Below are 13,355 nucleotides of genomic sequence, written 5' to 3' on the forward strand. Positions count from 1 at the left end.
TGCGAGCAGTAGATAGCCTCCTACTGCCAGGCCCTTCTCCCCCGGGAGGCAGAGGGTAGACCACAGTCCCCCTCCACGCCAAAGAAGGACTTTGGGACCTCCCGCTGTGTCCAGCCAGGGGCATGGACCAAGGTGGTCAAGGGCCCTAAGGCCCGCCGCACCAAGGCCCCTGCCCCGCCAGAGCTGAGCAACAGGTACGCACCTCTTGCCGCCCCAGCAGAGCCTGCTGAGTTGCCGGCCCCCGCAGGCAACATGGGCCCAACTGCAGCTCCCGCCCCTGCTCTCCCCAAGACAAAACATAAGGTGTTTGTTGTGGGGGACTCCCTCCTGAGGGGGACTGAGGGGACAATCTGCCACCCCGACCCCTTAGCCCGGGAAGTCTGCTGCTTCCCGGGGGCCTGCATCTGGGACATTGCGGAGAGGATCCCAAAGCTCCTTAAACCCACAGACCACTATCCCATGCTCCTTATTCATGTGGGCACCAATGACACTGCACGGAGCGCTCCCAGCCGGGTCATGAGGCGCTACAAGGATTTGGGAGCGGGGCTAAAGGGTCTGGAGGCACAGGTGGTGTTCTCGTCGATCCTCCCAGTCTCAGGCTATGGGCTGAGGAGGGAGAGGAGGATCCACGTGGTCAACCAAAGACTGCAGCGCTGGTGTCGTCGGGAAGGCTTTGGCTTTTTTCATAAATGTTAGGGTCGGAAGGGACCTCAATAGATCATCGAGTCCGTTTTGGTTTGTTTTTTTTAAAAAATTTTTGGCATCGGGGCATTAAATGGGGAGCCTTCTGCATTTTTTCCATCTGGCTTCATTACATCAAGGTGAGTCAGGGCAGACTCCCCTAGACAGGTGGGCAGGCTGACATTGTGACGGGTCCTGGGATGGCCCCCTGTCACAGTCGGATAGCACCATCACCTCCTATGATTTGCATACAACACTGATGTTAATACAGCCCAAAATTGAGACTATCACAAGCAACTTATGGCAAAAGCCTTACTGAAGTGCAGGGATATTAGGTCCTATTGCCTTTGCCTCAACCACCAAGTTATCTGCCTAGAGTAGGACATCAAGTTGGTTTGGCATGATTTGGTCACCAAATCAACACTAACTGTGAACATACACCCCTTTTCTCTTCCAGAGTTTTTACAAACAAGATAATTTATAATTTGGTGTGGTAACTTGCCAAGTGACCAAGCTAGCATTCCCTGTATTTTCCTTTCCGCCTTTTAAAGATGGGCACTATGTTAGTCCTTCTCCAAGCCTCTGGGACCTCACCTGTTGTCCATGACCTTGAGAATACTGTTAGCAGTCACTCTGAAATATCTTCAGCTCATTCTGTCTGCACCTTGGGATGAATTTCTTCAGGTTCAGCTAGTATCATTCAAAGTTGTCAAAAGTCTGGCCACCCAAACTGAGGGAGAAGGACCTCATTAAGCCTGCAGGATCCAAAGAGCTGGTGGCACCTATCTTGAGAACAAGGCCTTTGGTTGTTATCCTGTCATGGCTTCTTGAATGTTTGTTGGGGGAAAGGGGAGGATTTATGCATAATTCTAATATTATAAAAGTCTAAGTCTGTGTGTCCGTAACGCATTATTCGCACTCTGATTGGCTAATGGAAACACTGAGATTGCAAAACCACGCCGAGAACTGGACAGAGGGTGGGGGAGCCCAGGTCAGCGCTGGCCTTGGCTCCCGCACCCTGCTTCCTGCGAGAGGCAGAACAGTGGCAGCACGGGGCGATACTTGACGGCACTCCATCCCAGCTCCCCCCCACTGTCATTCTTGACTGGCAATTGGCTGGTATTTAAAGAAAGCCACAGACCCTCTGTAGGAGAGGGGGCTATGGGCAGAGAATAGAGGGCTATGGGTGTGAGGTTATTATCATCATCATCAGTATTAATAAAAGCTCTTTTTTTTGTTTTCTAATACCCTTCACAAGTTGCATCTCATTCTTCACCCTCACTTTCCCAACTGCTTTGAGGAAGTTCTGCTACTCCTTCGTACACTCTCACAATGACTTCCAGATCCACAAACAGCCTGTATCCTTTGATTTCCAGGCAGCTAAGAAACTCCTGATGTGGCCAAATAAGTCTCCCGCTAGTCTTATGTGGCTTGGTACTGAACCTCCACTACACTGCCCTTTAGGCCCCTGCTACACGTTACTTATATTACGCAATTAACTGGTTAATCGTGTAATAAATTTAGACTGGCCACACATGCAAAGTAATGACCACATGATAAAAAATTATTCTTCAGATATAAATCGAGTCAACTAGCTTTGAACTCGGTGCTTGAAAATATGTAACAACTCTATAGCTGGTTTCTATCCAGCTTTCATTTGAACATGTAGCAGGGCCCCTAGGAACTGCCAGGACCCCCTTCAGCTCCTCTGTCCATGGGATGCTGCCTACTATTTCTGTAGGAGCACAGTTCGATAATCTTGGCTACTCCAGTGTCCTTTGGAATCGAACTGTTGAAATCTGACCCACCATCTACTGGGAACTGCTGATCACAGGGGAAAGATGCTCTTCAATGATTGACTCATGCCATCTCTGGAGGTTGACCGAGGGCAAAGAGGATATTGATTCCTTCTGGGAGGCATACAGCAGTTAGGAAGGTCATACAAGCTCCACAAATCGTAGCCAACGTACACACACATGCATCTGTACCCACCTGCAACCACGATGCATTTGCACCAACATATCACGTTCTACTCTACTTTTGTCTCAGTATTTCAGGTCATGCGCATTTTCATCACTCCTTTATCTTTAATGCATGTTCCCCACTACCCTCCCAGTTCTCTCGCACAAGCCCACCACCTGGGTGTTGAGCAGAGGGCCTAGATTTGGAGCCTGGGACCTTCCTCTCTCTAGTCACAGTTAACCCTGCACAATTCAAAGGCACTTATTCTGATGACCAGGGAGATCTGGAGCATGTGGGCAGGGCTGAAGAAGGAACTTATGCCTGACGGCTCTGAGCTCAGAGGACCTCATGCTCCCATCTGCCACAGCAGGTGCTGCACCCAGGCCTTCTCCCCCAACCTCCATGCCCCAAGACCACACATTTGCTCTTTCCTCACGTCCCGTACTGCCCCACTGTCCCCAGCACAAGGCAGGGGGCAACTCCCTGAAAGAAGAAAGGGATTGGCTCATGAGGGGAGGGAAAGGAAACATGCTTCTGGGAAGGAGATTTCCCAGGTTGTAGGGGGAAGAGAGGGGAATGTTCTCACAGGAGCAGACAATGACAGTCCTCCTCTGTAGGACTTCCCTACCAGAATCCAACAGTACATGTACCATGAGGCAAGACATGACTGGCTTTTGTTCACACCCCCGGGACACAGGCATCAGTATCCTCAGCCCATCTATTTAGTTTCCTCTTCCAGCCTGGACAGTAACAGCACTGCTTGGGGACAGCTCTACATCTTAGTTGGTCTGGCAGTGTTTGTTTTTTCTGGGTAAGTGACTCTGTTAATAGTCTCTCACTATGGGGACAGCTCTTTCTATGTCCTCGGTAAGACCAACCCCTCTTGCTTCTACACCTGACCCTGTTCTTCGGGTGTGGTGTTTGGGAGATTTCCTAGGCCAGGGAATACAGATATGGTCAGTCCTCAAGCACTGTCAAGCCATCAACTGCATCTGCACAACTCACCCTCTCAGAGGGGACCGGGGAGGAAGAGACATTCTGTCACAGTTACAGCCTCATATGTCGGGAAGGAAAGGCTGAAAAAGGAGCTCTCAGTCTTGCTTTGGGGTAACTCACATACAGGTCATTGAGTTAAAAGAAGGGGGAGGAAAGGAACATTAAGTCCTTTTCATGTAAACCATGGTCTTAGAAGCAGCCAGCCCAATATTTATACAGCTGGTGTAATACTTCTGCTCTGTTGGACATGGAAGAAGGCTGTGCAAATGCTAGCACCAAACCAGATCAGGAATCAGCCAATACAAAGTACCTGGGACTAGAGGTTGCATCTTCCAAACCAGCTGGATGGGATACTGTCATGCATCTTCTGCTATCAAACTTCTGATTAATGGCAATGAGAAGAACCATCATCTCCAGAGCTGCGCCTGTCAAAACAACCCTTCTGCCCCCTCTCTACTGTGCGAGTGGCTTAAACAGCTGTTCATCAGGACTACAGAACTTAAAGGACAGGATTTTTTTTATTATTATTATCATTACGAAATGGAATTTCACAGGAGTGTTGCACACAAGTCCTCCCAGGTCCACGGTGCTCCATGCAGTGAAACCACCCACTTCTATCTGATCCACTATTCTGTATTTGCAAACTCCTTATGAGGCAGGAATTTCTTCCCTCTACTGCTTTTACTGATACTGAAATTCAACTCAAGTTAATTATCCACTTCCCTCATATGTGTTAAGGCAGCAGCTCAAGATATGCTGACTTGGCATGTGGGACGGTATGCATTCTCTGGGAATAAGAACGGACGTGGCATGGATTCCAGGCATTTGGGTTTACTCTGACTGGAGAAACAGTAGCTCCAGGGATTAGTACAGCTGCCCCAAGACCTTGTACTTGTCACCGATGGATTTGCCAAAGAGTTCATAGCTTCCAGAGGACAAAGAGGCTGACAGAGGGATCCTAATAGAGATAGCCTATTGTTATAAACCCACTGATCACAAAGCAATGTCACAAAAGGAAGTCACGTTTGCACAGACCCGCAAATCTGAACAAGCATGACAGATCTCTGCATCAGTCACTCAGTCTCTTGCATCGATGGCAGGAATTGTCCCACAGTACTCTGCAGCCGCCATGGGCCTCACCAGGGAAGACAGCTACTCCTCTGCGAATGGAGGGGGAGCAAGGTGCAGCTGGAAATTCTCATTCTGGAAAACACTGCTCAGGGCAGAGTCGCCTTGCGAGACGCTGAGAGGCCCGGGCCTTTCTCCACCACGACTCCGGGACAGCTCTGTCAGGAGAGCCAACTGGGAGACAAAAGAAATGTATCACTCACTACCCCAGGGCCTGAGCAGTCCTCACAGAAGTTAGTAAGGCCAGTACATCACCAAGAACAGCAGCCAAGGCTTTTCAGTTCTCCTGTGTGGCAGGAAGAGGCCTTTCTATGGGCTCATGTTGCTCATTTAAGTGTACCATGAAGATTTGTTTTCACCTTCCTCTGAGGTATCTGCTGCCATTGGCCACAGCCCAGAGCACGAGCTGGGCCATGTCAGCATGGCAAGCTGATGCTCCTGTACAGTATGATTTGAGCAACAATGTCCACCCCCTCCCATTGTGTGGTACCTACTGAAGAACCACCCCTAACCACTCTCACAGCCACCTACGGGGATGCCCTCAAGGAGAGTGGAAGCTGACACGGACCAGGTCTGGGAAGGGGTCAACACCCTGACCAGAAGCACTCCTGCATCAGCAGATAGGAGAAGGGACAGAGGGCCCAAGGGAAGTCTCTCCTGTGACCATGCAGGGAGAAGTTACACACTGCTCCTGTGACTGTGGATGGACACACAGGGGTTCTGCAGGCCAAGGAGGCATCTCTGGGGTGATGGGACTCAACAGGATAAAAGAGCTGGGGCAGCTGCAGAGCACAGAGGGGTAGAGGTCTTGCTCCATAAACCACAGCAGACCTGATCAGGGAGCAGCTCTGGTGCAACTAACTGGGCCCAGAGCTCCAGACAGAAGGGCCCAATGGAAGGCAGCATCTCCTGGAGCCAGCAAGCAGGGCATCATCATCCTGGCCACACCACCTCTAGGCAGCTATCCCTTGGCTTGAACTCTCCAGGCCTACCAGGGGTTACGACTGCCCTTCACTGTATGGGGGGGAAATGGGGACACATGCCCCTGTGTCTAGAGAGCTGTCAGGAACACCTATGTTTTGTACCCACATGAACATTTGACCCCTTCTTTGAAGCTAGGACCAGGACACTTTGCTGACAGCCACTGACAGAAAGCAAGTGGAGATGGTGCATTAATGTGTATGACGTGGCTGGAATTGGTATCAGTCTTCTGGTGATGGAAGCTGGCCATTTAAAAAATACTTCCGTGTCAGACGTGACAGCATGAGGGTGCCATTTCACACGTGTTGTCCCTGAAAAGCAGCCTCTTTGCCGGAGCATCACATCTGCGCGGGCGGGGAGTGGGGGAGACTTTCTGCGTCAAGGTACTGTTAGCAATGCACGCAGAGCCTCTTGCCACAAACTGCCCGTAGGAGCGTAGCCTGCCTCTGCAGACCTGCAAACCTGTTTGGGGCCCTTGGAAGGAAGCAACTGGCCTGAGAGATGTAGGAGCAAAGGAGGGCTCAGCTGTTAACAGGCTGCTTGGGGAACCCCTCTTCATCCATAGCAGGGGCACCATTTCTCCACCAGCAGGGCTGGCTTCTCCTCTTTGCTCCATACCCTCCTGGACTGAACTTGATTGGGCCCTGGCTGGTACTAGGGGCACTTCTACATGTGCTCTAGGGCTGGGGGGGGGCAGCGCTTTAATTAGACCAGCTCTGAGAGCCGCTCTAATTAAAGCACCACCACATCTCATGCATCAGCGTCCCCACACTTAAAAATGGGGGTGGGGGCACCAACTAAAGCTCATTCAACAAGCTTTAGTTTAAGCGCCCCTACCACCATTTTAAAGCATGGATACTCTGATACATGAGATGCAGGAGGCTGCTGGAGCGAGGTAATTGCAATGCTGCAGCAGACTCAATTGATCAAGTCTGCTCTGATGCGCTGGAATTCCAGCGTGTCAGAGCAGCCTCCGTGCTCATGTATAGGCACCCCAGAAGACCAGAGATAGGCAAAAATCTTAGGACTGACTATCTATAGACCAAGTCACTGGCTGGTAAAGCATGTCTCAGGCCTCAGGCTGGGACAGCAGGTGTGTAGAGAGCCTCCCTGGCATTGCTATCTCATCTGCCACCAGCTGGGAAGAATCTTCCCTGAGAGGAGAGTTCAGTTTTGCAGCAGCTCTTTACCGTACATTGCATAGTAGGGGAGGAGAACAGGGGCAGGTATTGTGCACGCACCCATCACCAGTCCCTTCACACTATCTGAAGCAGCCTCTGCCCCTCACAGCAGCATTATCTGGTCTCTCATGTTGTCTGCTTGCTTCTTGGGTTTGAATTCCCTAGGAACTCTGTTCACATGCAAACTTCACCCTTAAAACGCACCCTCTTCCCATTGTCCTGGCTTCCTAGCTTACCATCCAAGTGTCCAGCCTCCTCCTAACTCCACAGTGCCTAGCCTGACTGGTCTATCTAGAAACCCAGGTCAGGTTTTTTCTGTTTAAACATTTCTCCATAGCCTGTAGGCAATCTGCCCTGTGCAGTCTTCCAAAGGATTCTGATGAAAAGAAACCTATTCTTTAGCAACAGTGGCAGTCACTTATGCCTGTATGCTGTAAGAGGGCAAGAATATCCCTCCTCTTCCTTTGTGGTAAGGTTGGTGCTAATGAGTCTTTGTCAGACCAAGGAGGGGGGACAGAGATGATATCCTGGTACCTTCCCTTTTTCCTCTGCCATCAGCACACTGAGACAAGGCTGGAGTATTCAATTACAGTCTGAAGGAGGGTGTTTGTGACTGAAAACTTGCAAAGAACAATTTTTCCCGCTATTTAGTTGATCGAGTAAAAGATATCACATCTACCCAAAGAACCTTGTCTGCCAAGTACAGCCAGGGCGTTCTACCCCTCTCCTGCTCTGTGATGCACACAAGTGTTCTTCTCAGAGCATTTTCCCCAAACTCCTGATCAATTAAGAAAGGAAAAAAAAAAAAAAAAAAAAAGGGAAGCCACTTTACCCTGGAGGTTCCCCGGTAAAGTCGGCAGAGTTGATCAAAGGCCTGGATTTGCTGGGGATCCAACGCAGACTCTGAACTTGCCTGAAAAACAAAGTGACCAGATTGCAAAAAATAGAACAAAACCAAATGAGATTAAAATTCAAACTAAATGCTAGGCATTTAAACTGATGAATGCCACAAGGTTGAAACAGCCAGCCTACAGCTCAGTATCTTTAGACAGAGGACACGCTGGCTTTCCTTCAGGTCATTGTTCTGGGTTCTTTATTTGTTCTGCAAACTAAGTAATACAAGGCTTTAAGTGCACTGAGAGCTGTGGTAATGACAAACCAGGATGATCAGTAATGCATACTTACTGCAGTGCGTAATGCATGTTCCCAAATTGCTTTACAAACATTAAATTAATATTCCAGGAAGAGAAGATGGACTATTCGGTGTGGTTATAGGCCTCTTCTCTTATTAAATAATAATATGTTTCTATATTAAAACTTTTCTGCTTGTGTTCTAAAGCAATACGGTTATCTATAAGATATACTGAGAGCTAATGATAACAAACACTCCTCATTAGCAATGACCTGATGTGAGCTAGTAGGCTACAAAAATAAATTCCAGGAGAACTAACTATTCATATACAAGACTGCAAATTTCTCCACACCCCCCCAAAAAAAATAAAAAATAAAAAGGTTATTCTTTTTTTAAAATACAATGAGCAGCCACCAATTGTTTTGAATCGCCACGATTTGAGGTCATCTCAAGTCTCTTTGGAGAAGAAATGGCAAGTCATAGCAACAGCTCATGCCAGATCAGAAAAACCACTAATGTTATTCCCCCCTGAAGATGGGATGGTGCCTGGAATCTAGTCTCAAAGACACTGAGAGTGCTGCCATTAATTTCAAGGGGCCAGGATCACCTTACCCTAAACAAAAAGTGCCCCAATAATGCTAGACACCAATTGCTGTTTGTGGGGGCATGTGCACAGGAGAGGAAATGTATGCCAAAAAATCTATTGCGACAGTAGGAAGTGCATCCTCCCGCATTAAGTATTCCAATTGAGGGTCATGACGCATTTGTCACTTATGTAACGTGTTTCATATTCATCACAAGTTATTTTACATTTAAAATAGCCCTTTCCCCAACTGCTCTGCACACATTAACTTTCACAATACCTTTTAGAGGAAGTGCAAGATGCCACAACATTTTCTGCACATGTAACCACTGGCAAAGTGGTTTAAAAGCCTGCCCAGAAAGCATGGAGCAGGTCAGTAGCAGCGCTGAAAGAAAACACAGGGCACTGGCTACCGGTGCCCTACCTGAACCTGTCATTTCCACATGAAAATACACGATGTGCAACCAGCAAGTCAATTATTACAGCACAGCCCAAATTAGGACATCCACACAATCTGATTTTTTTTTTTTTTTTTTTTTTTTTTTTTTTTTTTTTTTTTTTTTTTTTTTTTTAAATGTACAGCCTCTTCATTTGCTGTTATATTAAAACAAGCCGCTCATGCTTGTGGCTGTCAGCTCTCCAGGCTGGCCTGAGTCCAAATTAGAGACAAACCTAAGGGAAGAAGAACCCCTCTGGCTCAGATGCAGTGTGAGACCTCTCCTGGCACAGCCTTGGGGAAGCTAACCCACCCTCCATCCTGAGAAATCAAAAGGAAAGGCACCTGCTCAGGATGGTGAGGGAGAAGGAGCACAAAACAAGGTACGATTTTCCTCGAGACCATCTCCTCATCCTTTGGCTCCATTTGGACCTACTACCCTTGGAGGCAGACATGGAAATGAGCAGCTGGAAGGCAGTTCCCAGGGCCACTAACCCTCACGGGACTCAACCATGCTTGCCGATATGCTAGATGCACACTGCTGGTACTGTGGAAGGCAAGCTAATGCCCCGGCTGTCCTGGTGCTGCTGGGCATGTCCTATGATGCTAGAAGAAAGCCCTCTCACTGTGGTATTCTGTTACTCGGTGTAACATGGGCCAGCATGGCATCCTCCTGAATATCGCTATTCTTGCCCCGCTCACAAGTGCTGCGAATGACTCAGTCTCTTTCATCCTCTGCCTTTTTTGGTCCCTTTTCACAGCTTATTTTCTCTTCTCCTTTCCTGGTCCCTTGAAGACTTGTTTCCACCTGTCCTTTCTTTAATCCCTTTGCCCGTCTCCCATTCCCTTTATTGTATGTCTTGATATTTACTTAGCTGCCTACCTCCTAATTCCATGGACAGGGCAGCCTGGCTGTATGGACATGCCAAAAGCTGCCACGGCTGTGCTCAACGCCCTTCTTAGTTTCAGCTTCCTGTTCCGGGCTGAGCCACAGGGAACAACTTGAAGCCCATAAGCCCAGAACGTTGTCTTACTGAAAGGGAATGTAAACCCTTGCAGGTACTATTGGTTTATGGACCCCCATTCCCCAGCCCTTCCATCAGCCCCTGCCATCCCTTGCAAGGGAGCCCCTCACCTATTAAAAGGTCCCGGGTCCTGTAGCCAGGGAGCCCAGAAGCCACTGACTGGTGATCAGTTCCCCAGGCTGCGGCATGCTGGGATTTTTACCAGCTGTGCCTGCAATACTGGGGTCAGATCACTGGGGTCAGCGGCAGTCTGGGACCTTAGGCTGTAGGCTCACCGAGTCTTTTACTTAGCCCAGGTGCTAGATTGTGGCAAACCTGCACTGCACATTGGGATCTTTACCCAGAAAAGATGTCACCAGCCTGGTAGCTGTGATACCACGCCCCTGAGCAGGCTCTCGGAGGCATCCTGCTCTCCCCTCCCTTTTGATTGTGGGGAGAGGGAACAGAGCGCTGCAAGATCGTGTGGAAATCTCTCTCCAATACTCATGTACATCCCACAAGAAAGGTAACGTCGGGAGGGGACCTTAAAGAGGTCTGCGTTTTGAATGAATCTGCCTTGAAGAGATGGATGTTGTTTCTTGATGAGTTTCTGGTGGAAGATAAAAACCTCTACTACTGGAAACTGAGATATGCAATTCACTTATGCTAGCATGAACATGGCCACACGGAAACCTGGACTAATAAAATATTCCCAATCCAGTTCCTTTATCCTTTACATTTGCCATCTAAGCATTTACGTTAAGAGGTTTTTGCTCATAACCACTGGTCAAAAGATGAGGTTCACTGTGTGTACTATAGGTGACTTTTAGAAAAGGTAAATTTAGCAATAAAGAGACTCAAAGCAGGAGTTGTACATCTCCTACAGACAAGTAATGTAGCACTAAGACATTTCATTGTCCCTAACAAAGTAATGTCATCTCTATAGGCAAAGCAAGGGATAACAAGGAAAGCTGATCATTTACTCCTGCCACAGTCATCCAAGGACAAGAAAACCATAACATATAATTGCCTCCTTTTTTTGCTATTTCTCCACTTGTCCGTATGTAATTATCAATCAGATTGTTCTCAGGGCTGATGAGGAGAAATATTGCAAGCAATTTTTTTCCTGTTGTCATGGAAATAAGTGCTGTGGGGCCTTTTCCTTTTTTTAAAAAAACCCCCATGTAACTAAAGGAATGCTCTTCATTCAATGCTACAGGGAGTCTCCCTCAGCCAGGCTGACATCTGTGGCAATACATGTAGAAAAAACTTCCAATCTTGCATGCACAGAACCAAAATACAGATTCTGCTTCAAAATGCTGAGCCAGCTGGGCAGGCAAATACCTGATTCCTGAGCATCTCCAAGTGAATTGAACCAGTAGAATATAGATAGTGCTACTTCACAAGGATTCAGACTAGGAGTCACCCAGAACAAGCTATTAGTTGAGTCAGCATAAAAATGTGGTCTGTTTGCATAGAAAAAGGGAGACAAAGTCTTTGGCTTCACATTCATGAGACACGGGTCCCCAAGCCGCCTGCTCTGATGACTGCGCCCAGAGTCATCAATGAAGCCAGGCAAATTCCCACAGCACATAATTTTATTCCTCCCCCACTTTTGGAATCACCTAACTGTGTTGTGCGGTTACAATTATCTTGAATTTCACAGCTGCAAAATCCATCAGCAGCTAGAGCATGACTGGAGCAGCACTGCACAGTCACTGAAGGGACTCTCTGAACGAGCCTGCCATGGAAGTCACTCGCAGCTCCTGGAAGAGTCCTCCTGTACCTCTCACTGAATGTCACCATGTCGAACCAACGGCATTTCAAAAGATGCCACCGTGGCCCTCCCTCGGTGCTGCTCTCAGTGGCAGTCGATGCAATACAGGATCAGCAGAGCATGCAATAATCAGAGGAGGGAGGGGAGCTACAATCCTGCCTCACCACAACCTAGGATCCTTACACTTCTGCTGTAGCTGGGAGGGAGGACAGAGACTATGTCGGAGACCCTTGAGCTGGTTTTATTGCGCCCTGATACAGCATAGCCAGCTGGCAACTCTATCCTTTCTCCCATGCATCAGCCAGGAAAATGCTGGAGCACAGTAACACTCCAGTGCCAGGCGTGTGAAATGTGGGCAATTAAGAATCAGCAACGAGAAGCTCCATGCCCAGTGGGATTCTCCAGTGGGGACAGGGTGGCTAGCTGAGGAGAGACTCATAGGAAATAAGGGTTGGAAGGGACCTCAGGAGGTCAAAGCAGGACCATCCCCAGCTAGATCATCCCAGCAAAGGCTTTGTCTATAGACTCATAGAAGCCAGCTTCCCTGTCCTTTGTACTGCCAGAGCAGCTCAGAAAATCCACCCCTTGCACTTCAACCGCATCATTACAACCTCTAGGAACCAGACACAGGAGAGACTTCATCAAATCAAACAGTCCCACGTGACTCCAGTTGAGCTACATTAGGGTTGAATCTCTCACTGGGACAACTTGGGACAACCTATCCTAGGAGAGATTCTCCTGGGCTGTGTGTGGTCCAGTCCTGCAGCCAGGTGAATCAAAACCCTACGGCAAGGTTAAGATTTCTAGAAGCTAAATGACTGGTTATTTTAAGAGTTGATGTTAATGGCTGTGAGGACCAGAGTGCACTGCTTTCTTCCCACCCTCCACACAGAATGGACACAGCTTACTTGCTCCAGTCGTGCACACCCTTCATCGGAGCACAAGCTGCGGCTGGCTGTAGCAAGGTGACCTCACTGCAGGAGGATTAGATGCTGCTCCCTTTGGGCTCAAACGAGTTAGAGATGTTGGTAGAGATGAAGTCAAACTTCCCCCAGGAGTTCAGTCCGTGGCCTCAGCAGTGCTCCCAGGAGGACATGAAACAAAGCAGGGCAACCCTCCAATTCACCTCGGTCTCCGAGATGGTGCAAAGCATTTTAGGATGCTCAGAGACCTCAATCTCACAAAGCCTTGAGACGTTACCTTCTAAAAATTCTGTTCTTGGCTTCTCCCCTGCTTGCTATTGTCACGGGATAGCCATGAGCACCAGCTGCGTCACCCCCAAATGAAACAGCGTGCAGTCTCAGAGAGCGCACACACACAGAGCGGCTGCAGCTGTAGCCACTGTGACTAGGGCCTATTAGGATGTGACCACCTGTGTCAAAAGGTGCAACTGGATTTTGCAAAACAAGGAGAAAGGCTATGTAAAGGCACACACTTGAAGTGCTCCAAAATCCCACTCCCAATATGGAGTACTTCAAATTTGACTCGGTTCAG

The 13,355-nt window shown here is 48.5% G+C and overlaps 1 protein-coding gene across 1 annotated transcript in view; it reads right to left on the bottom strand.

The window, feature by feature from the left end:
• Positions 1–3,951: 3,951 nt before the first annotated feature.
• VPS8 (VPS8, CORVET complex subunit) overlaps positions 3,952–13,355 on the bottom strand; it is a gene marked incomplete at its 5' end in the record, with an annotated part of 28,288 nt that continues 18,884 nt past the window's right edge. The window contains 2 exons of the mRNA XM_006021042.3: positions 3,952–4,941; positions 7,762–7,842. Of these exons, the coding sequence (XP_006021104.1) occupies positions 4,792–4,941; positions 7,762–7,842 (231 nt within the window). The remainder of the gene's footprint in view (positions 4,942–7,761; positions 7,843–13,355) is intronic.

This window comes from Alligator sinensis, unplaced genomic scaffold, assembly GCF_000455745.1.
Source record: "Alligator sinensis unplaced genomic scaffold, ASM45574v1 scaffold1086_3, whole genome shotgun sequence".
NCBI lineage: Eukaryota > Metazoa > Chordata > Crocodylia > Alligatoridae > Alligator > Alligator sinensis.